The sequence below is a fragment of the Liolophura sinensis genome, chromosome 11 (assembly GCF_032854445.1).
Source record: "Liolophura sinensis isolate JHLJ2023 chromosome 11, CUHK_Ljap_v2, whole genome shotgun sequence".
In the NCBI taxonomy this organism is placed as follows: Eukaryota; Metazoa; Mollusca; class Polyplacophora; order Chitonida; family Chitonidae; genus Liolophura; species Liolophura sinensis.
The window spans coordinates 2,556,110-2,581,071 of NC_088305.1; the positions used below are offsets into that span (position 1 = coordinate 2,556,110).

At 39.9% G+C, this 24,962-nt stretch overlaps 1 protein-coding gene across 1 annotated transcript in view; it reads right to left on the bottom strand.

The window, feature by feature from the left end:
- LOC135477757 (telomere-associated protein RIF1-like) overlaps window positions 1–24,896 on the bottom strand; it is a 42,199-nt gene extending 17,303 nt beyond the window's left edge. The window contains 26 exon segments of the mRNA XM_064757960.1: window positions 1,350–1,455; window positions 2,386–2,588; window positions 3,104–3,292; window positions 3,792–3,931; window positions 4,528–4,621; window positions 5,956–6,105; window positions 6,887–6,991; window positions 7,663–7,837; window positions 8,806–8,879; window positions 9,541–9,624; window positions 10,346–10,503; window positions 11,388–11,498; window positions 12,427–12,525; window positions 12,528–12,596; window positions 15,260–15,332; window positions 15,616–15,684; window positions 15,948–16,058; window positions 16,507–16,658; window positions 17,054–17,189; window positions 18,048–18,140; window positions 18,539–18,725; window positions 19,407–19,501; window positions 21,163–21,304; window positions 21,536–21,700; window positions 22,549–22,661; window positions 24,799–24,896. Of these exon segments, the coding sequence (XP_064614030.1) occupies window positions 1,350–1,455; window positions 2,386–2,588; window positions 3,104–3,292; window positions 3,792–3,931; window positions 4,528–4,621; window positions 5,956–6,105; window positions 6,887–6,991; window positions 7,663–7,837; window positions 8,806–8,879; window positions 9,541–9,624; window positions 10,346–10,503; window positions 11,388–11,498; window positions 12,427–12,525; window positions 12,528–12,596; window positions 15,260–15,332; window positions 15,616–15,684; window positions 15,948–16,058; window positions 16,507–16,658; window positions 17,054–17,189; window positions 18,048–18,140; window positions 18,539–18,725; window positions 19,407–19,501; window positions 21,163–21,304; window positions 21,536–21,700; window positions 22,549–22,652 (3,084 nt within the window). The 5' untranslated portion in view covers window positions 22,653–22,661; window positions 24,799–24,896.
- Between the last annotated feature and the right edge of the window lie 66 nt (window positions 24,897–24,962).

Genomic DNA, 24,962 nt, shown 5'->3' on the forward strand with positions numbered 1-24,962 from the left:
TGACTAAACTGACTGATGGGCATTTCCTCTACAACAGGTACATCTGTGGAAATCCATCCAGGTAAAATAATGCAGGTAACAATTCTCACCTGGCTAAACTGACTGATGGGCATTTCCTCTACAACAGGTACATCTGTGGAAATCCATCCAGGTAAAATAATGGAGGTAACAATTCTCACCTGACTAAACTGACTGATGGGCATTTCCTCTACAACAGGTACATCTGTGGAAATCCATCCAGGTAAAATAATGGAGGTAACAATTCTCACCTGACTAAACTGACTGACGGGTGTTTCCTCTACAACAGGTACATCTGTGGAAATCCATCCAGGTAAAATAATGCAGGTAACAATTCTCACCTGGCTAAACTGACTGATGGGCATTTCCTCTACAACAGGTACATCTGTGGAAATCTATCCAGGTAAAATAATGCAGGTAACAATTCTCACCTGACTAAACTGACTGCTGGGCATTTCCTCTACAACAGGTACATCTGAGGAAATCCATCCAGGTAAAATAATGGAGGTAACAATTCTCACCTGACTAAACTGACTGACGGGTGTTTCCTCTACAACAGGTACATCTGTGGAAATCTATCCAGGTAAAATCATGCAGGTAACAATTCTCACCTGGCTAAACTGACTGATGGGCATTTCCTCTACAACAGGTACATCTGTGGAAATCTATCCAGGTAAAATAATGCAGGTAACAATTCTCACCTGACTAAACTGACTGACGGGTGTTTCCTCTACAACAGGTACATCTGTGGAAATCCATCCAGGTAAAATAATGCAGGTAACAATTCTCACCTGGCTAAACTGACTGACGGGTGTTTCCTCTACAACAGGTACATCTGTGGAAATCTATCCAGGTAAAATAATGCAGGTAACAATTCTCACCTGACTAAACTGACTGACGGGTGTTTCCTCTACAACAGGTACATCTGTGGAAATCCATCCAGGTAAAATAATGCAGGTAACAATTCTCACCTGACTAAACTGACTGATGGGCATTTCCTCTACAACAGGTACATCTGTGGAAATCCATCCAGGTAAAATAATGGAGGTAACAATTCTCACCTGACTAAACTGACTGACGGGTGTTTCCTCTACAACAGGTACATCTGTGGAAATCCATCCAGGTAAAATAATGGAGGTAACAATTCTCACCTGACTAAACTGACTGACGGGTGTTTCCTCTACAACAGGTACATTTGTGGAAATCCATCCAGGTAAAATAATGCAGGTAACAATTCTCACCTGACTAAACTGACTGATGGGCATTTCCTCTACAACAGGTACATCTGTGGAAATCCATCCAGGTAAAATAATGGAGGTAACAATTCTCACCTGACTAAATTGACTGACGGGTGTTTCCTCTACAACAGGTACATCTGTGGAAATCCACCCTGGTAAAATGATGGGGGTCTTCTCTTTGACTTTCACCAGTATTGGTCTACAGAAGGAAAAAACATCCACAGTTAAATCAGTTTATCTCTAACTTCAAAACCTTCATGTGTATAAAAATGCAGTCTTTAAATTCATGTCAATATACCAAGTCTCCTTAATTCCACTTTTGCATGTTTCTTCTTGTTTTGCACCTATTCATGCAAACACCTGTACTTTGTTTTTTCCCTTTTTACACATTCACACAAAGCTGCAATGGGTTTACAGAGTATAAAGTGAAATTTTTGTACTTATTTGATTTTTTGAAACAAAAATTATTCATAAATATCACAATAATCTTTCATGAACAGTACAGTTAAAACAGTTCATTTTACATGTGAATGAACTCAGCTTTGCTATGGAAAACAAAACCCAATGCTAAAAGGTAAACTTTCCTTTGATTGCATGGGGTGGGATGTGCTGGGGCAAATCAATCATATTAACACGGGCAGGTATATACAATAAGTAATATTATTCATGATCAATTTTATCACCTGAAGTATTTATTTTTAGCGGAATTGCAACGTAATTCAGGTAGTTGAAGTTTGTGGATAATTTTCATTACTGTGTATACCCTAATTCCTCAACTTTTACACACATAAACGAACAACTTTCAGTGCAATTTATGCACATTTTTGATTTGGCTTTCGGGACAAAACTACATTGGTTGGGTTGGCCAATTTATGAACTTTTCTGAATGAAAAGTGTAATTTTATCAGTCTACACAGAATAATGCATTGAGAATATGCTTGATTAAACACCTTGCAAACATGCGAAAACGTTGAAGAATGACAGTACCAAGCAATGTTAAAATGCAGTGATTTACCAAGTGTGTCAGAAAGTGACATCGCATCACTAAGGGCATCACCACACTGCTGTAACAGTCACAACTGGAAACCCTCCTATATTACATGAAAACATTCATCAGGCTAACACTTACTTCAGCGTTTCGGGATAAACAAGGGCCAAGGATTTACTGAAGGTAGAATTCCACAGAAGCACGGTCTGAGTCTTAATTTGTCTCCGAGAGTGAGGGAAGGTTACCTCCAGCAAGGGAGATAACTGGCAGAGAAAGTCTGTGTCGTAACCACCTGTGTAACGTGTCTGTAGACAGGTGGCGACATCCAGCCAAAGCTTCTCCAGCTGTAAAATAAAAAGTTGAAAGAATTAAAAATCTCATTACAGGAAAGAAACTGGGACCAAAAGATTTTGAAAAGTAAACATCACATGATAAAGAGCTGGAATAGAATAAAAAAAAACAACAAAAGTTGAGCCTTTCTCAGGTCACACATTTTGCTTGATTCTGATTGATTCATTCATTGTATAGCACTACCTAAAAGTCTTTGGTGAAGTTTAATTAATTTCTCATCATCAAAACTTGAGACTTGTTATCAATGTGGTGCTGAAAGCGCATTTTCACAAACCAAAACTTTAGCTGAAATATACTACATAAAAACATGGATGAATACATAACCATTTCACCAGCCAATGAAGTTCACTTGGTCTAACCAGTCCTTTACAGAGAGTCTGTTTTCCTGTGCTTTTATTCTATTCAAGGTTAACTTCCAGACAGCAAGATTGAAAAGCTTGAACTTCGGTATAAAATTACTGTTTTACTATGTCAATTCTTTAAGACCTTATTTAGGTGAACTACAGACCTTTTGTTGGAAGGAGGCAGGGTAGGCAGGTGCTCCTTTGCTGCTGGCTAACTGAAACAGCATGGCCATTGGTTGAGCAAGTTTGTCCACCAAGCAGCCAATGATCTGTGAGGAGGTCACATGACTGAACAATACTGTCAACATTCCCACAATGCAACTCCACACTGAGAGAATCAAGGCTTGGTTCTTCTGTGGAAAAAAAACAAAACCAAAGCTACAACCAGATTCAGATCAATGCACATTTATATCAGTCATATTGATCATCTTTTTTCACTGTCCAACTTTAGAACCAGAGATAAGATTATGGTCAAGAAAAAAATTAGATTTTTGTTCACTATGTTTAAGCTACCACACAGGGTCCAGTTTTTGTCACGTAATACAAAACACAATTATTCAACAGATCATGCCAATAATTAATATTGCCATAAACAAGAAGTGCTGAAGCACACTACTGCAGTTGATAACGTCTGAATCGATAACCATAAACAAAATGTTTTTTTTTTCTTTCCAATACATACTTTCAGTTGTTGTTGCAAACAAAACTAGGGATTAGTAAAAAAAAAAAACAGCTATTTGTATCACATATCAGACTTATCCCACACAACTACCTATTATTAAACTATTATCATTTTTTTTTTCTTTTTCTCTCTCTAAACAAGATATTTCTGAAATGTATAAGAAATCGTACCTGCTTTCCTGGTGTTCTGTTAGAAACAGTGGCCACTTCATGCAGAGACAGGATGATGTCTGCCAGTAACGTCACAAAAGAGTGGATGTTTTCCAGGGGGCGTTGCTTCTTCTTCATCCAGCGAGAAGGACTAAAGGTGGCTGATAACATAAGTAATAAAAAAAATATTAACCATCGAACATAAGAATTTTTCAGTCATATGACGAGGACGAGCTAATAAGTGTGTCAACATGTACTGTGTCTTCTTGTGGCTGCGTGAGGACATGCCACCAAAGTGTTGCCGCGACTTAAGTATAATGCCGAAACCAGACATGACATCCCACGCAGTCACGTTATACAGACACTGGGCCAACCAGTCCTGTTTCCTTGTTTTAACCTCTCAGTGCCCAGCGCCAAGCAAGGCAGCAACAAGTACCATTTGGTAAACAAAGTCTTTGGTATGGCCTGACCCAGGTTTGATCATGCAGTCTCCGGCCTTTGAGGAGGATGCTCTAACCATAAGCCTACTAAGAGGCGGTCATAAAAACTGATGAAAATTCCAAGGGATTTTGAAGTCCGGAGTGAATACAGCTACATTACTTAGACAGAAACTGATTATAACTATTTTCATTGATATTTAACACTGCATTCATGAATTTTTCACTTCATCTAAACCACTTGGCCATGTCGCTGTACTAATCGCATCACAAGCACTCATCCCTGCCCACTGAAAACAGTGCTAAAGTCTTACATGTACCTGTGAAAGCCCTGGGGGCTCCTAACGAGGAAAAGTCCACCTGTCCCAGAATCACCTCCATCATCTGAGTCAGAGGGTCCAAAAAACTCAACTCCTGAAATAAGAGAAATTTGGATGTGTTTGATGTAAACTACAGCGATAGTGAGGTAACTTCTCCCATGCAATGGTGACCCGCTGACTAACCAGATTGCCCACTGTTCTCTTGTAACAAACGAGAACATATCAGTTTGCAATGGTACAACAAACTGGCTACAGTGTTAGTTCAGGAAGTGTTCTCCGTAGCATGCCAGCAGCTGACACCGCAGGTACAACAAACTGGCTACAGTGTTAGTTCAGGAAGTGTTCTCCGTAGCATGCCAGCAGCTGACACTGCAGGTACAACAAACTGGCTACAGTGTTAGTTCAGGAAGTGTACTCCATAGCATGCCAGCAGCTGACACTGCAGGTACAACAAACTGGCTACAGTGTTAGTTCAGGAAGTGTTCTCCATAGCATGCCAGCAGCTGACACCGCAGGTACAACAAACTGGCTACAGTGTTAGTTCAGGAAGTGTTCTCCGTAGCATGCCAGCAGCTGACACCGCAGGTACAACAAACTGGCTACAGTGTTAGTTCAGGAAGTGTTCTCCGTAGCATGCCAGCAGCTGACACCGCAGGTACAACAAACTGGCTACAGTGTTAGTTCAGGAAGTGTTCTCCGTAGCATGCCAGCAGCTGACACCGCAGGTACAACAAACTGGCTACAGTGTTAGTTCAGGAAGTGTTCTCCGTAGCATGCCAGCAGCTGACACCGCAGGTACAACAAACTGGCTACAGTGTTAGTTCAGGAAGTGTTCTCCGTAGCATGCCAGCAGCTGACACTGCAGGTACAACAAACTGGCTACAGTGTTAGTTCAGGAAGTGTACTCCATAGCATGCCAGCAGCTGACACTGCAGGTACAACAAACTGGCTACAGTGTTAGTTCAGGAAGTGTACTCCATAGCATGCCAGCAGCTGACACTGCAAATTTTATGAATGTTTCACCATAAAATACTTGGTTCCTCTGATCATCTTTCAAAAAATTCTTTCTATGGACAAAAAAAATAAGGTTGGCCAGTAGACAAATCTTTCTTCTAAATTTTTATTATGGCTGGTGAAATTTTATATCTAAATGTTTCACAAAAATCCGAATCGAGTCACATTCAGGAGGGCTAATCTAGTTACGTCCAATGACATATTTTTATTTATGGTGTCATACTAGTACGTTTTCAAAAAAGATTTTCATTTTTTTTGGTTTGGTCCAACTTGATTTTTGCATACTTCTATCAGACGACTACAGAATAGAGTAACCAAAGAATAAGTAATATTGGTATTTCAATTACGTACATGTACATTCATTAAAAGCATTACTCCTCCCTTCCCCCTCCCTGATCGTACACACCCACCTACCTGTGCTGAGGTAAAGTCAATAGCTGTGTGAATCCTGTGGGATAACTGCTCACAACTCACATTAGCCTCCGCGTTAGTCACCATTGAGGAGAGACGGGCAAATGTCCTGTACAGCTCAGACCAAGTCTTCAACATCACCTTTGTGGTGCCCTGCCAAAGGTAGCACAAATTCAACTGTTCCATTTTATTCAGGTTCAATTCTTACAAAAGAAACAGGTGAAGCGAGATCATTTATATCCAATGATAAATATGTGAAATGCAAGCACCAAGCAGGATGGTTTTCAAACTCACAAAACTGGATCAAACTTGATCAAATGTCAACTAAGAATTTGCAAAAAAACCAACAGCCAATCAAAATTAAGGAAATTGCCATACATGTAAACTGTAAGCACAATTTTCCCTGGTTCTGAACTGACCCTAGGCACCGAAACAAGCCTTCACACAAACTAAAAACCTGAAACCTTGGTGCCTGCCATACGACTAGTCATACGACTAAGCCCTTTTCTGTTTCCAGGTTGGCAATTCAATGCACTTCCCACTGAACCCGGCAATGGCATTAATTCAGATCTCTGACAATTTTTCTGACATGTTACATTCTTTCCCAGCAAACCGTGATGACGTCCTAATTAGAGATCTGGCACACCATGTATAGATGAGATGCAGAGCACCCATCTGGGCTTACATCCTCCCCAAATTACCACCAATCATTCAAATTTTTGGTGCAGAACTAGATTCCTTTCTTCAGAAGACAATAAAAGAAAGTCATCCATGAATACGCTAAATACAAATTCATTTTCAGAATTCAAAATCTGATGCCAAAAAGGTATAGTTAAGATTCCCATTGATTTGATCTCCATTTAACTCTTCTGAGGTTTGGATGCAATCCTTCGATGGCCACAACACTAGTCTTCTGTATTCATACGGGACATACCTGAGCCAGGTGTGCCGTGAGAAGATGAGAGATGGGAAACATGAGGGCAGTGTACATACAGGTGAAGTCATGCTCCAGCACGTCTCCCTGGTTCACCTCATTTGTCTGGGGAGTCATAAAACACAGGAAGAATGTGTAAGTAATGAGAGACTGAGAAAATGTAGATACCGGTGAACTCATACAAAACAGGAATAGCACAATGCACGTTCATGACATTGACCCTTTAAATAGGCTTCCTGTAATCAGTTTACTTTGGCCAATATAATGTGCCTTTTGTCACTCCCCGAGTGAACAAAAGACATCATTTTAGCCCTAGAGCTCTATAATCTGTGATGTCAGGAGATGTATAGTCAGACTAAAAGCATCAAACAACTCACTGTTATAGACTGACACTTACCTATTAAGAAAGGGGGTTCAATCTGCCATCGTCTTTTGAAGTAAAAATACAAATGTAGTCATATCGTGAATCCCAAAAGGGGTGGCACACCAGCCCTATGGTTACTTACACCAAAACAGGGTGTAGTAAAATAATCTGTTTTATGAAGCTTGCATCTCTAACGGCACAAACAGATCATTTTTAGCGTCATTTTCATAATAACTGAATGTATAAATTCCACGGGGGAAAAAAGTGCTTTAGTGGTTGAAAAGGTTGAAGATTTACAGTGGTTTAAGTGAGATCGGGCCTTTAGTGAACAGATTCTTACTCTTAGCTTACTCTTAAATAAGAGGGCATGTCAAAATTTATGTGTCAATTTCATACATTTAAAAACAATCACCTCTATAATGTGTTTTTCCAGGGGAGTGAAAATCAAACTCCACATTCTCCACAACTGGTCACTTGCCACAAACTGAGCGTGTCGGTCCAGGACTTGGAGAGTGAACTGTGAGAATTCCAGCACTGCTCCGTGGCTAACTCCAATCTCTACCAGCAGGCCAAACAGGGACATGTACCTGAGGAGTAATAAGATCAGGTTTGTGCAGACATACCTTGCTCTGCGGGCCTCAGTATCTCAATAGTGCTCAGTAAACGATCTATAACATCACATAATATAAACTGAAGCGCAGAAGTATGATCAGTGGGAGAAACATCATGTGGAATTATATCGGATTTATACCGGAATATTTCACACAATGCCAAGTCATTTTTCATAACTTTGGCACCCGCAGGGTGAATAATTGGTTAAAAAAATAAGTCAAGGAAATTACAGGTGATTTCCTGTATCTGATGAACACCAATTAGACATTTTCTCTGTTTCTAATTTTTCTCTAATTTGCGATCTCATTTAATAATTAAGCCTTTGCCTTATGTTTATCATATTTATTTGACTGGTGTTTTACTCCCTAGTTAAGAATACTTCCCCTATACCATGGCGTCCAACATTATGGTGGGAGGAAACCAAGCAGAGCCTGGGGGAAACCCACGACAATCCGCAAGTAACTGGAAGACATTCGCAAATACGCAAGTCGGCATGTAGCTGTACTTGAACTCACAGCGACCAGATTTGTGTGAGGTTCCTAAGTCATTAGGCTGCGCTTATCATACTAAGGAGGTGCGTCTTTATTTTTAATTTACTACATGACTTGCCATCAAACCTAAAAGAATTCGTAGAGGCAGTTCCGAACCAATGATCTGATAGCAGTACCTGACTGTGATTGTTGGTTCGCAACTCTCAGTGGGTCTCATACAAAAAAAAAAAAACAGTTTTAGAAGCTTTTAAACTACTTGGCAATAAAATTCTGTCAGGCAGTTCTGGAGATATGTTGCAGATAAGCAGTAGTCAACCAGACTTGCTATTAAGCAGAGTTAAACAAACAGGTAAGTCTAATAAACCAAATGTAATAAGTTATCAAGGTATTAAATTCTGCCAAGAATACGTCAAGTCATCCCCACTGATCAGGGAACTGATACTCAGCCTTACTTCTCATTCTGCACACAGGACTCCAGGAGCTTGGGTGTGAGCAGAAGTTCGGTCAGGAAAATCACCGGCGTGCCCTGAAAAATACATGCTGCGAGTTTCAAAACCACAAAACACACTCGTCAGAGCAGAAAGAATAACAGACAATGCCCGATCGTCCAGTTTCAAAAGTGTATCAAATACTGGGAGACTTAAATTTTGAAGTGATATGGCACACATGTTCACTAAAATCTTCATCACTACTGTATGGTGCTAGATTACACGAGACGTTTAAAACAAAATCCTCACAGAATTATTGCACATCATAACTACAGAATTGTCATATGTGCTGGTCCCTGACAGGTCAGGGGGAGGCAGATCCAGGGTCAACCATGGGTTGGGTCAAACCTAAGACCTTGAAAGAGGAAGTTGTTACTTCCTTACACTTGGCATTTAGCTTTAAGGGGATAGTGTAAGGACTGGTTGATCTGTATTAGTATAATGGCCCGAGAGGGACAGCTTACTTGCCTTATGTATCACTGAAAAATGGTTTATAAAGGTAAACCTCACTCATTCACTCACTCACTCATGTCCCATTATTCTTCACTGTAAGTAGCTGGATCTACTTGCGCCTGAATGTGGAACCAAGAGGAATATTTCCTTCCAAGAATCAATTGTTTGTCAGTTTGAAAAGCACTATTCACAGTCTAATTATTAGCTACATGTAAATAAACTGTGACGTATTTCATGTAAGCTTACATGAAGAACCTCCCCTCCTCCTATCTGATAGGCTGTAGAACATAGGGCCTTTCTGGGCAGACAACAAACTGCCTGGAAAAGTTTCTGAAATAAACAGAGAGGAATGTAATGAAAGATGCAAGCATTCTGAAAATTTATTATTATTTGATTGGTGTTTTACACCGTACTCAAGAAAATTTCACTTATATGAGATGGCCGCTAGCATTATGACGTGCTAACCATCTCGACCATGGAGCCCCTCCTCCTGCAATATGTGTACCCTACCGGTCTGAGCTTTCCAGTGTGGCCCTAATCAAATTGTAGCTTGGGTATTTTGTAAAGTGAATTCATTTGATTATTGAAACAGTGGTTCTGATTGGTTCACAGGTTTGACCTCTCCAGAGAGGGATCATCGGACAGGCTGGGAAAAGGTGTTTTTATGAACTAGTAATCTACACCATCAGCATGAGTACCAATAACTACTGTATTTGGCGTAAAAATTCAACAAAAAGAGCATTTTCAGAGGCAAAATGAAAGTAAACTAATTGACCTATAATTCTGTAAAATCTTTAATGGGTGGATGTAGTTAGGCCACCAACCTTTGCCAAGGTACATGTGAGACGCACTCATATGCACACCGTTCTGGTCAAGACAAAGTTGTCTGCATCAAAAGTTGTGCTAAAAGACCCAATCTTTATAAAATTAAACAAATCGTTTCTCTACACCCCATAGTCAAAATGTAGGTCACAGAGGCTGAAGGAATGGTTGAAGAATTGGAGTAATTCAGTGAGGCCAGAGCTATGAGTGACACTCATTGGTTACTCACCAGCACTTTGCTGTAGTCCATGGTCTCGCTGAGAAGGATCAACTGGAATGTGTTCAGGAAGGACGTAAGAACGTCTCGGCTCTCCGACTTGGCCCCAGACTCCACAACATTTTTCACGTGAGCCACAAGAGAGTACCAGATGTGACACAACAATCCCTCTGGTGGGACAACAGAAAACAGCAAGCTAATGTCAACTACAGTTTACTACAGTAAATGTTTTGAATTTTTCAAAGCAGTCTGCTTATTTGGAAAGTAGCATAATATACTACTGGAAAAATATAAGTTTTAGAACCAAAAGTAATCTTTTGTATTACATTTATAAACTTCTAAAAATCAATTTCATGGGGCAAACTTTTAGATGCAAGGAATTTCAAATGCAAGAAAACCATTTTTTCTACAGCCGACTTTAAGGCAAAATATAAGGCTTTTAAACATGCTCTGTATTTCTAGGGATACAGAATCAATGCTGATTGGCTGAGTGTGGAGACAGGATTTCCTTAGTTAAACCTTGCAGCCTTGGTCACACTTGAATAAATATACCATACCTAAAATTCCGCTTAGTCAAGGCAAAGCCTGGATTTGCCTATCTCTTTAACCAGCCAATCAAAATCGATTCTGTATTCCTTTACATACATATTCATACACCAATCAGAGCCTATCTCTCTAACCAGCCAATTAGGATGTATCCCTTTACATACATATTCATACACCAATCAGGGCCTATCTCTCTAACCAGCCAATCAGAATGTATCCTTTTACATACATATGCTTACATCAATCAGGGCATGTTGAGTAGCTAGGGCTACACCAACTTAAGTTGACATTTTACAGGCAGAATAAATCTTTATTCAGTGCCAGGTGACAGGATATAAGTACAAATAAAAACAATATTTTTTATTGAATTTTTTTCACAAACTTTGGGTACTAAAGACATCAACACAAATCCAATATCGAGAATCAAGAAAACCCCTAAAATTAGACATTAAGAAATTAAAATGAATCAACTACTTCTTGATACTCAAGAATCAGTAAATCATCAAACCTTGTATATTTTGTCCCTGGCTGATTAACAACTCTTTGGCACAGGACAAAATGGTGGCTGACTGCTTCAGGAAGAAGGCTGGCCCTGTCATCACCTCTGTACTCAGGGGCTCTGTGGATAAAACACACTTGCCTCTGTAATGTGAGCTCTTCCAAAATACCTACAGGTTTGGTCAATTAATTTATTCATTTTATGAATTAAGGCTTAATAGTGCTATACTATCACATATCAATGGCCCAGAGGAAAATCCCAAAAGGGCCATGCTGAATTACCTCCCTTGAAGTCACACTCCTGTTTAAAAGTTTAAAGCAGCATTAGAGACCTAGTTTTATCACAGATTTTAATTTGTAAACTTAAAAGAACCAATAATCGATGTGTAAAACTGAGTGTAAAACTCAAGTTTGTAGTTAAAAAATGAATATCAGAGACCTTTAGTTCACTTGTAACTTCAAACTAGAATAGGCTTTTATTTGTTGATAAAAGTTACAAACAAGTTCTAACGGAAGGTCTCTACCTTCAGTTAAAACCCTGTTATACTGTGTTACACATTAATTCAGCTAGATGGGTGTTTCGGTGTCTTCAAAACACCTAATGCTAGGGAAAATAGCTTGAAAAGGATAGGAAAAGAGAAACAAAAGTGAAACTCGCGCACCTAAATCTGACTAAATTTATGCACACTACTTTTCCAAGACTAATGACAAAACACCTTCACTTTTCAGGCCCTTTAACTCCTGGAAAGTTACCTGTACTTTCAATTCCAGTCTTTTCAAGGTTCAGTACGAACAAGGATGTAAATACACCGTGACATATTACCAATAGAAACAGGACTTTTCCAAGTTAAACTATAAAACAGCCTGAAGTTCGAAGGGGCGTTTATAGATTTTCAAGGACCATCACAAACCCTTATGTACACACAAACCTTTATGTACTCCCATTACCAATGGAAAAGGGCACTCTTCCAGGTATGATTATACAACACCCTGGATTTCCAGGCTTTTCTAGGCCATGCCCTGACCCTGTTTTCACTGAAACACTTTACCTATGGAAAACTGGACGGGAGTGATGTCCTCGTCCGGGGGTATCTCCCCCAGCAGCCTGGCTAGCACCTCACAGCCCTTAAGCTGGAGGGAGGGAAGGTCGGCAGTTGGGAGCCAGGGTTAGACAAGTTCAGCCTTGGAGTGATAGGACTCGTGCCTGCAGTCAACATACCTGCAAGAAAATACAAGATGCAATGTGACTAAACTGCAAGTCCTATATCTTTAAAGTTACAGTGTAAAAATTACAGGTAAAGCAAACACTGCAAAGTAATCATTGGATTCTGTAAGACGGGTTGCAGGTTGGCGGTCACGTGACCACCCTTTCATGTCTAAAACAAAATGGGCCACCCAGTGTTAAAGCATTGGGGAAAAGGTCACTTCTTGCCACTTTGTCGCCACGATATGGCTGAAATATTGCCGCTGTGGCGTTAAGCCATAATCATTCATTCATTCTTGCCACTTTGCTAGCGACCAGTAAGGCCTATTTTCACGTCACTAAAGCTCTGCACAAATACTCAAGACATTCTGGAAAGCTGAAAATCATGCAATCCATTGGATACAAGATCGCTGGTAGCGATTCAAAAATAGGCATTTTCCAAGGCAATAAAGTTGAGAGGACCGTTTTCTTCACCCACCCATTGTTACTAAGGAGATCATGTAGTCTCCTAGCTTCTGATCCCTGTTAAAAAATAAACTATGTAAATATATTGTCACGTATTTCCTATAATTAATTACAAGTTCAAATATTTGCATTTTAAGGCAGGTTTTTGGGACTGTATTTGTATTGGTAGGTTCAGTTCATAATCCAGACTCCAGGAAAAGTTCTGTAGGCTCACACTAGGACTGCACTGAATGACCTCCCTTATGTCACTCTCCTGTCAAAAAGGTGCGTTTTAAGAGTAAGCTGTGCTTAGGTGGACCTCAGAGAATGACCAATTGCAAGTTTAGGAGTTAAATCGGCATAAGATATTTGAAGACCTAGTTTAAGACAAATTTTAATTTTTGTAAACTTATTTGGAAAGCCTAGAAAAGATGTTATGTATTTTTTAAATCGATTATTACAAGATTTTAAAACTCTGGATCTAGTTAAACAGCTTCGGTAAACTCAGGCTGAAAAACATTTACTTCACTTAAGATCTCCCGATATTTCTGCAGCTCTTTAAAAGGCTGATATAATATTCTTACATCTTGTTGCAAAGACAATATTTTCGTAGCCTAACCTACTTATTGTTTGCTTTAATAGATGAGATCCCACTTCTCGTAATTTCACAACTCATAGTCGCTGTCGTGTAACAAGCCAGATAATTCAGGGCAATTGTTAAACTGGTTATTCAAAATTGCATATTTGGGGGAAAATGTATACCGAGTCTGTCAGCAACATGCGGATGGTCGTGGGTTTCCCCCGGGCTCTGCCCGGTTTCCACCCACCATAATGCTGGCTGCCGTCGTATAAGTGAAATATTCTTGGGTACGGCGTAAAACACCAATAAATAAATACACTGCAGAGCTGTGATTTTTGAGTAATTTTAACTGGTATCACATACCTTGAATAAAAACTTGTGAAAGAATATTTAAGTTAATCAAAACTAACCATACGAACCCTTCGCTTTTATTATTCCAGAACATTTCAGAAATGTTCTAAGAATATGTAAAAAAATTCTACACCGCTTATCAACAAAATATATAGCAAACAATCGTCAGTACCTATCCACTCATTTGGTGACACCATTTTGCAATGATCTAGCTATCTAGAGTGACGTCACAAAACCTAATATCCAGCTAAAGAGTATCAGCTCTGTTCCTTTTAGATTGGCACTTGCTCAGGGCGATGTTCCTAGACACAAGAGTCTTGTTCTGCTTGTACTCATCCTGCATGGGTTTAAGCATTTGGCCTGGCTAGCTGAACTGACTTTCACCAATTTACCCAACATAGCAGGACTTCTGATTCATAATAGACTCTTCATTCAGATTTTTGAGAAGATATTTTCGTAATAAAGCTGACTTTGCTAAGGAATAATAACAATATTTTTCTTCAGGCAATTACTTTCAAGAGGCCGTTTTCTTCAAAGTTTACCATCACAAGTTACCGCAGTATCTTGCCCAACATGTACACGTTGTGGCACGGCCCGCCAATGTCAGTTCCCTGCTCACAAATGTGTTGTCCAAAATGCAAACACTTAAACTAACCGCAAAATCCAATTTATTGCATCATCATCTGTCTATCCACTACATGAAACCACATTGAGAACTGAAGGCTAATAGTTTTTTTTGACGTGACAGCCAATTATCACGTGATGCTGGCAGAGCTTGTGATTGTTCAAGTTCATAAAGGCTTCTAGAACATGGCTCCAAGTCTGTCAGTGCCATATCCCCAATGCTGAAGCTCATCTTCTCGGTTTTTCAAACCTTTGCAGAATTTTTTTTTACATATTTTTTCTGTGATAGCTGTATCCTGTATAATTTTCTCCATGTATATAGAGTGGCAGACTTTATGTTCACTCTAAGCTACGAGAAATGTAACACCCAGGTTGTGAACTGACCCATTCATTCACTCAACAGCTCCCTGTCACTTACGTTTCTCCCTCCACTCTCTCCTTCACTCAACACCACTCTCCTCTCCCAGAGGTACAGATGTCATACGATCCACTCAACAGCATACAGATAGAGTTAGCACCCTTATCACCCATGCACCCACCCGCCAATTTCTCCCCATTACTTGGTGTGCTCCACACACATCTGCAGGAAACACACACACACTCCTGGGTACAGAGATTACCACACAGGCCAGTGTGTGTCAGGCACCTGAACAAGTGAACACCTGACAATGGTACTTACCGACCCTTGAGAAGGTGGGTGTGGTCAGACTCTGGGCCACATTCCCCCCTAACTTAGTGGAGCCCACACACATCTGCAGGAGAGGAACACGCACTCATGGGTACAGAGATCACCACACAGGCCAAATCAGGTGTGTCAGGCACCTGAACAAGTGAACACCTGACAATGGTACTTACCGACCCTTGAGAAGGTGGGTGTGGTCAGACTCTGGGCCACATTCCCCCCTAACTTAGTGGAGCCCACCCACATCTGCAGGAGAGGAACACACACTCATGGGTACAGAGATTGCCACACAGGCCAAATCAGGTGTGTCAGGCACCTGAACAAGTGAACACCTGACAATGGTACTTACCGACCCTTGAGAAGGTGGGTGTGGTCAGACTCTGGGCCACATTCCCCCCTAACTTAGTGGAGCCCACACACATCTGCAGGAAACACACACACACTCATGGGTACAGAGATTGCCACACAGGCCAAATCAGGTGTGTCAGGCACCTGAACAAGTGAACACCTGACAATGGTACTTACCGACCCTTGAGAAGGTGGGTGTGGTCAGACTCTGGGCCACATTCCCCCCTAACTTAGTGGAGCCCACACACATCTGCAGGAAACACACACACACTCATGGGTACAGAGATTGCCACACAGGCCAAATCAGGGGTCCTCAGGCACCTGAACAAGTGAACACCTGACAATGGTACTTACCGACCCTTGAGAAGGTGGGTGTGGTCAGACTCTGGGCCACATTCCCCCCTAACTTAGTGGAGCCCACACACATCTGCAGGAGAGGAACACACACCTGCAGGAATAGAGCAGTTTAAATTTTATGTTAATTTGGGAACACCATGTATTGTAATTTCTGGACAATATTTTGGTGCATCGAAAATTTCCAAGGCGTATCTTTACTGAATATAAAGGTCACTAAATGAATCAGGTAAGTTCATTGGGTCATTGACTCATCAAGTATTGATGGTGAAATGAACATCTTAGTTCGTTTAAAAACATTAAATGCGGCGAAAAATGTCGTGATAAGGGGGCAAAGATTACTATTAAATATTACCACTTGCATATCACTTGCAGACATTTTTTTAAGGGCATTCAAAATCCTGGAACTGTTTTTTCAGAACAATATCAGCAATTAATTAAAGCTGTGCATCAACATCCTTTGCCAACTTGATTTTCACCTGCGCATGAAATCATAAATTTTACTTATTTTTCTTCTCATTATTAAACCAAGCTGCATTTACCTGATCAAAATATAAAGACAATTTAGGTCCCAGACAGCGAGTAAACTGCCACCAGACGGCAAATTTCTTCTCTGCCACGGACTCAACTTTGGCGTTGTTAATCTTGAACACTTGCATAATCAGCTTCACTCTTTTTGCATCGCAAATTATGTCTGAAACAAAATGCAGCCTAAATGTATCCACAGTCGCAGACTTATTATTACATGTACAACTGGTCAAAAATAGTTTGTTAAAAAATGTTTGTCTTTTCAAGGTATGGAACATTGCATAAATTGTTTAGTTTCACAAAATCATTATATTGTCAAAATATATAAACAGAATATTGCACCGTTAAGTTTGAATGCCATAAATATTTTTCTTACCAAAGGTGGAAATGATATCCCACCTGATGTTTTGTGTCTCATCATGTACACCTGTCACTCCAATAATCTTTATGGTACTTCACCATCACGGTGCAATTTCCTCTATACACACATTCACCTTACTCACCGAGGAATAGAACACACGAGGAACAAGAAGAACATAAAACAACATAAAGAAGCTTTACCTGGATTAAGGGCGAAGTTTTCAATGAGGTGTTTCCACGCCTGGAAGGCCTGACATTTCACCTGAGGGCAGGGACTCTTAAACCCTAACTCCACCAGGGGTAAGATGTGATTGATGAAGCTCCCACTGTGCAACACCTGAAAAAAAAAACAACACCACAGGCTTATGTATAAGGCATTACAGAAACTAAAGATTCTGAGATTCCCCCACTGAGTGTTGGGCAGAGGAGGTATAATACATTTAGAACAAAAAAACCCACTAGACTGAACGTATGTATACACTGATGAAGTATCCCACATGAAGGGTAAAAAATCGTAACATTTAATTTTTGTGAGGTTGAATAACCTATATATTTCTGTTTTAAGTAGGCAACAACGCACACACGTAGAGAATCGTTAACACCAATTATCAATTTTAATCAATCAGGCGCAAGTTCTCTCTTAACCTGCCGACGTAGCTATGCTGCATACGTCACCTGAACCATATTTTGCCTTTTCACCATATGCAGCAAGGATACCCGCTCTATCGCCCGTTGTTCTAACATGGTGCATCCCATGGCCTTTCAAGAATTCTAGATATTGGGGACCAATTTGCAGAGTTACCAATCACGTCAGGTCCTTTAGGTCTGTTTCTACTCCTCTTGTGAAATAACTTATGTTATCACCATGTGATCCACACAAGCATGTTACAGGTATGTGATTATGGTTAAGAAAAAATTATCAGAGAGGTACCACAAGAGGTCCAGTCCCCGTTACCTAAGACAAAACAATTATTTGATATATCACTGCCAAAAATCAATATTACCACAAATAAGAGGTTATGAAGCACCCTCCTGAAACATCTCTGAATCGATTATTCTAGTTCATAAATGTAAAAAAACATAACATTTTTCTTCTAAAATAAATACTTTCTATTTCTGTTGCAAACAGATCCATGGATCTGTGAAAAAAACGGATTTCCACCATATTTGCAGAAATATCACATGCTGGTCCTACCTTTCCCAGAATCTGTACAACAAAAGACCATACTGACAACACATACATCTCATTCTTGGACTGGAACAATTTTGTCATCTCAGATATCCATTTCTGAAAAGCAGCAAATTCGAAACTATAAACATCGTTTTTTCAATTTTCTCAAATGTATTTTAGGACTTTTAAGAACTCTCAAGAACCTGTTCGAGCCCAGACATTGCTGAGAAAAAACAACTAGCCTTTGGCAAATTACACCGACGGACCAATGTAAACTTCATCTGAAAGTTTTTACGCTCCATTTTTTCCAAAAATCCTGCAGTCAAAATTGACCATGATTGAGAACTATGGAACACCTTGGATGTTTCTGACATTACAAACTTTTCTTATTCCACACCTAGTGTTTTTTATATTCGAATGGCTTGTCCTTCAGGTACATGTCCTTCTGCATGAAGTTAAGCTGGCTACTGGCCCTTTCCAGCCAACATCAAACACAAATCAAATCCACCACTCACCGACTTGAGATCTGATATGAGCGACGTTGTGAACTCCTTATCCATCTGGACCGTAGACAGGACCTTCTGTAAGACGGCAAACGCCTTCTCTCTCACCTTCACGGCGTTGTGCACGAGCATAGGGAAGAGGAGCTTAGCCCAGCTCATGTACGCATTTCCCATCTCCTTCGGGACTTGATCCTGAAGTCTGTACACACAATTCAATTATTTCATGTAGGTATACACAAAAGGTATGGGTTTTTTTATATATATTATACCAAAGCCTTCTTGTCCTTTTCTTTGGGGGGGGGGGGATGTTGTTTTATTTGTTAATGCAGTGGTCGGTTCGTGCATTACATGTAAGCATTGTGCAGTCAAGCGTATCATTGACTATATCTGTCAATAGAATTCTCTTGAGGAAGAACCTAAATAGGGTTGCTAAACTTATCCAACTCAGCCTGTGATTTTATTAAAAGTAATTTTTCATTTGATTTCAATGTCCTTTCTTAAAATTTCTTTCACTGAAGAAACATACTTAAAACAAAAGTGTGATTAACATGATTAAGAAATATTTTATTTATTTAATTGAAGGGCGCTTTATGCCGTACAGCTACCAACAATAGGCAGTGCCTGGGAGAACCCACCAGCCTCTGCATGTTGTTGGCAGACCATCCAATGTAAGACCAGAGAGGAAGCCAGCCTCAGCTGGACTTGATTAATAAATATAAAATATGTCCCAAAATCTGAATTTTTTTTTTTCAGTTTTAACTGTAAAAGAGTAATATACTACAGTATTACTTTGATGCTTAAAAATTTAAATTTTGGCTTGTTAACTTGACGGAACACAGCTGTATTTGTAACATCACTCTATTGCAGAGGTCAGCAATACCTGGCTACAGTGTTGACAGCTTCAAACTCCACTGTTATGGACTGGCCTTTCCAGTGGTCCAAAGCATGCGCAACAGCATGCAGTATGCCATCCACCTGAAAATACGCAACACCGTGTAAGGGGTATAATTTGTATGCAATTTCCTACTTCAAGACAAATTTCAACATATACATATTTTATTTTTCAAGTGACACATTTCGTTTGATTCTGATTCAACAATCCATCTGGTAGGGCAACTTAAGATCGTTTTGTGCAGTTTGATTAATTTCTTATCAGAAACACCCAAAGGGTTGGCATACAAAGTCAAACTTTTAGGCCTTTACGTGCTTCTTAAACTGCATTTTCAGAAACAAAATTTTAAGCGAACTACAAGATACTGTAAATAACCATTTCGTCCATGACTAAGTTGCACATTTTTCAAGATTCTGGAAGTTTTATTGACTTTAGACATGTGCTTTGCGGGTAGGATAATATCCTACTGGGAAAATGTAAATTTTATCACCCGTAGTAATATCTCAAGACATTTCTGGTCCCCCAAAAAAGATTTTTTGTGGTCAAATTTTGAGGTCATTTAGAGTCTATGTCAGAATTATCACATTACAAGTCTAATTTATTTTTCAGTCCTGGCATTAACCTTGTATTTTTCGAAGGCATTAGCTATTGTATCAGCCAGTGTGAAATGAGCTTTGAACTGCAGGTACAAATACATTTCTGAATTCCCTTTAAGACACCTGTCTGTGTGGCTTAAAGGAATAGATCACCTTTTAACAGTGTGAGGTTTTCTGACATTTCTTTAAAGTGAATAAAATATACATAATAATTCAAGTCCTACAGTAGACTTTATGGACGATACTTGACAAGCTGAAGCCGCAGAGCTGCGGGACACCTGTATTTCTATAGTCAAGATAAATACATACACCCTGTAAGTATGGTTTTCATGAGGAAATGTATGTATGTAATGATTTTTAAGGTACATGACGAGGAGTCATCATCAGGTGTCCATGCATTACAATGGGCCTTTGAGTGCCAGTCCATGCTGCCTAAGTGCTGCCAAAGACACCCCACCCAGTCACATTATACTGACAACAGGTTTCCTTGCTCTGAACTCTCATTGCCGAGCGGCAAGCAAGGCAGCAACATGTATCAATCTTTGTTATGACCAACCTGTTTTAGATCTGGTCTCTCTCGGCTTTGAAGCAGACGCTCTAAGCTGGACTTGAACTCGTGGCAGGTCGAGTCCATGTCTCCCCTAAAGTATCATGAACAAAATACCAGACCTGACACCTCACCCTGTCACATTATACTGACACCAGGTCAATCAGTCCTGTTTCCTTGCTCACCTCTCAGTGCTGAATGCCAAGCGAGGCAGTAAAAACAACTTTCATATGACCCGACTTGATCCTAGGTCTTCCAATTCAAGGTGGACGCTCTGACCATTAGGTCACCAAACAGGCTGTTTGGAATAAGATCATGTTACACGGCTAGCTAAATCTAACCTCCCTGTATTTTGGCTTGCTCATTATGATCCAAAAATCCTTTGTACAAAATACGAATTATATTTCAACTGCATTCACCAATCACAAAAATGTAAAAGCAAAGAGCATGTCTATCCATTTAAAAAGAATCTATGATGTCGTTCAGCTTCAGCTTGTTGTATACAACCCAAAGTCTTTCATGAAAAAATCAAATATTTCAAGCAGCATGAAATGACCTACAAGTTGATCCACACTTCAAGTGTGCTGTAATTAGTCTGTACCTGTGTGGTGAGGAGGTGAGGAGGTAGGCATTGCCTGGACATACACCACAGAGCCCGAGTACATGTCAGCTTGTCAACGGTCTTCTTCACACAGTCACACAAATCTGTCAGCACTCCCTTCACCTCCGCAACAGATAATACCCTGAAACATTTACATTTAATACCTTGCAAAGTTAACCCTCATCACTGTTTGTCAATTGTATACATCACAGCAAACCATATCCTCTGTTCACCACAGAGCAATTACCTCCCCTTACGTGAGATCACCCCAAAAAAGTGTTTGCTTGAAATAGCTAGGCTTGTCCGTCTCAGGACAAATAAATGCGAAACTAATTTTGTTTTTTTTACATTGCATAAAATGGCTACTGTGTACCTGACAATATCTGGATCATGTAGACAGAAGCCCAGCACCTGGAGAGCTCCCTGCGCCACGCTGTCCCACTCCGTCCTGATATCATTCCTGAGGACTGCCAACACACGTTTGCCCTCTACTGTAACATCCTGAGTAAAGAGAGACAACTCCTCCTCTTTCAAATTCCTGCAACAAATATGCAGTTAACAATTCAAACTGATGCATGTTTATATGTAACAGACAAGTTGAATAATTTTAGAATGAAGTAGAAAGTACTGAAAAACCGGCCAATTCCAAAAAGCCAAGTCAAAAGTCTGCGATATAATTTTTACCTATTGCTTCCTTGAAATTGAAGTTTTTACCACCTTCAATGTTAACTTAAAACGAATGTGTCAAAATGTAAACTTCCAGTGCCAAAAAGTAAGCACTGCTACAATTCTGACTGCATTCAGCAATGGTTAATAGGACTCGGCCTCTGATGAATGACATATCATGGGTAAGTATTGTTCGATTAGAAACTCCAGATACTTAAGAACTAGACAAGTTTACATGAGCAGTTCTTCTATAACCAAGGGAAAAAATTTAAAGATTTTCAGGAGTTTGAACAACATTTTTGAGGCAAATCTCTAATCAACTAACAACAATATATATATAACCAAATTCTGAGGCTGAAGTTCTCAGTATGACGAATAAGTAGCTCATCCTTAACAACAAAGTCAGCTAACAATGATCTAATCAGCAGACAGATGTAACCACTGACCTGCTGTAGTAGAGGCTTCATAATAGTAGGTTGGAGATATTTTTGTCATAGAATTATTGCCAGAATTATTCCAAAAAGATTGTGTGTACAAAAAAAATTCACATATGGAATATTTATCAAGTTGAATGATATTTACTCAACAATATTTCACGTGCATGACAGCAGTCACGTTTAAGCAGAGTAACCGGAGTGAACCACCATCCTTTACCAGCTACCTTAAAAAAAACCCTGACTGGTCAAGAGGACAAAGCAACGCTATAGTCACCACACAAACCTGCAGATGATGTCATAGGCCTCGATCTTGTCATCCCGTTTTGCTGTCTTGGACTCTAATGTTGACAATAATGACATCAAATTTGCCTCTGCTCTGGACGCCATGGTAAAATGCTTTAAACAGAAAAAAAATGACAAAAATGTTAATTCACTAAAACATAGGGCAAAATTAAAATATTAGATGTTTGATCTTATGCGACCGACCCATCAAAATATCTAAATCATCCCCTCAGTGCCTAGATTTAATTCCTGCCAATTCTTCCTTTGTTAGGTGATGTAGTGTAGTCAGTGTATGGTCCATCAACTCAAAAGCTCACCCAGAAAACACCAAACAAACAGTATACACATATTGACATCCATGGCCTTTGAACTAGGGAACCCTTCCCTTAGAAATAAGCTGTCAAAATGTGGTATAAAGCAACACCGTTTCCTCATTTGAGCAGAAAACAAAGGGGCATAATCAAAATGAATGGTAGAATCGAAAAAATCAATTCAGGGACCATACATGTTTCACAAATATACAATTACATGTATCTCCATTACACCTACAGCTGTAATACCTTTACATAGTTTGCCATCTTTGATTCTGACACACTTGTGTCAATATTTCTAATCCATGGGATGGAGAAGACAAGATATGACAAAACAGCTCTTCAAAGTGTCCAATTTTCCCATATATATACTTATTACTCTGAAAAAAGGTATATAAAAGCATGTCACTTCAAATTCTATATCTTTCTCCACTGATTCGGGCCTCCCGATTTGGGTTTGGCAGGAAGTATCACATGCGTTCATTCTGACTTTCAACAATGCTCAGCAAGGATGTTTAATGCGAATGTTTAGTGGAACTGTTCACCTGTAAGTCAGTACATGACCGGCACTGGGTGCTACATTATCACAGAAGAAAAGGCTGACTGGGATTGATGCTCCCGCTATTTTGCTTTACCCAAGAACCAAATTTATGGCATTTTGGATGATATCCTAGCTGCATACTGTTGTTTACAGGTAGGTATTTTTCGCCCGGCAATAACTATATGTGAAGTCCAAACTTAGTCCTGGATGACTTATATATACTGAAATGCAGGGACCACTGGCCATCCTTAGCCCAAGAGTTATGTCGACCCGGTATAATGCTTACAAAAGAGCTACCCACCCCGTTCAATTCTGATGCATGAGCATTGGCCTCTTCCTAAATACAAATATAGCACAGCAATTCGGAAAGCTAAAATATTTATGCACACTGTGCCACAATCGCTACTTGCCTTTACATCAACATTCTCCTGTAAATCTTAGACGAAGTCGAAAATAGGCTCGTATTTAGCAGGTTGCCGCATGCTGCCATGTTTCCAAAATATGGGTCAGCTAGGCGCACATGCGCAGCAATGGTTGCCCTTTCCATAAAATTTAGAATGAAACTGTTGCCAAGTACAACCCCACTTTTTTACTACAAACTTAATTTGATATTTTGTACAAATTGTGTGGTCTGTCATTCTGCTCCATAGCCTTCAGACAACTGCATATTTGCACCTCCACAGTAACATGGCTTTCTGTCTGTCAGAACTGACATCCGGCTAATCAAAACAGACACATGATGAAAGGTCAATCACGCATTCGCATCTAGCAACAAACTGATTTATTAGGTCACAGTGTCGACACGGCACATGAGCCAAAGTTACAACTGTGAATTATTTTGGATTTACCGCCCTTAAAGGCTACAGAATGTGGTAAAAATTGGCAGAGGAACAGTGAATATCTTGGTGAACATAATTTATTGAAGTTTTGCTGGGTAAATCCATGTATTGGTTTCTTTTGCTCAGATTTTTGTGGTGCAGAGTTTCTACTCGCCAAGCTGTTTTTAAATACCACTGTTTTAACCTGGATGAATCCTCGGCTGTGATCTACGCCTTACCCCATATTAAAAGATCACAGCCGAGATCCTTGGCTATGGATGACCACGCTTGAAGGGGCTGCGAGACGCTGCGAACAGTCATCCAGTGCTAGTCAGAACTATATATCACAGAGCCATACTGCATACAACTACTGGGTCTACCATTAAAGGTGGAATTCAGTGGTCAGTTTTCCAGCCTTACGTGAATAGGCTAATCAACAGTCAGAAACGACCTTTGGCTACGAAATCGGAAATAGTGTAACTTTCTCATCTTGAAGAACCAGGTTGGTCAGTTTTTTTTTGTTTTTTTATTTCTGCATCACGCAACACAGAGTACAGATCTGACCTTTACATATGTCTCACCTTTTCCACAGTTTTCAAGACCACTCTACATTACAATAAATCCCATTTTTTCCAATTCCTTGTACTTCTCATTTCTGTCACCACGCACTGTCTTGTTGCCTTGCTCAACTCCCACAACTTCGCGCGAAATCACTCCCGCGGTAACAAAGATTGTTTGTGATTGG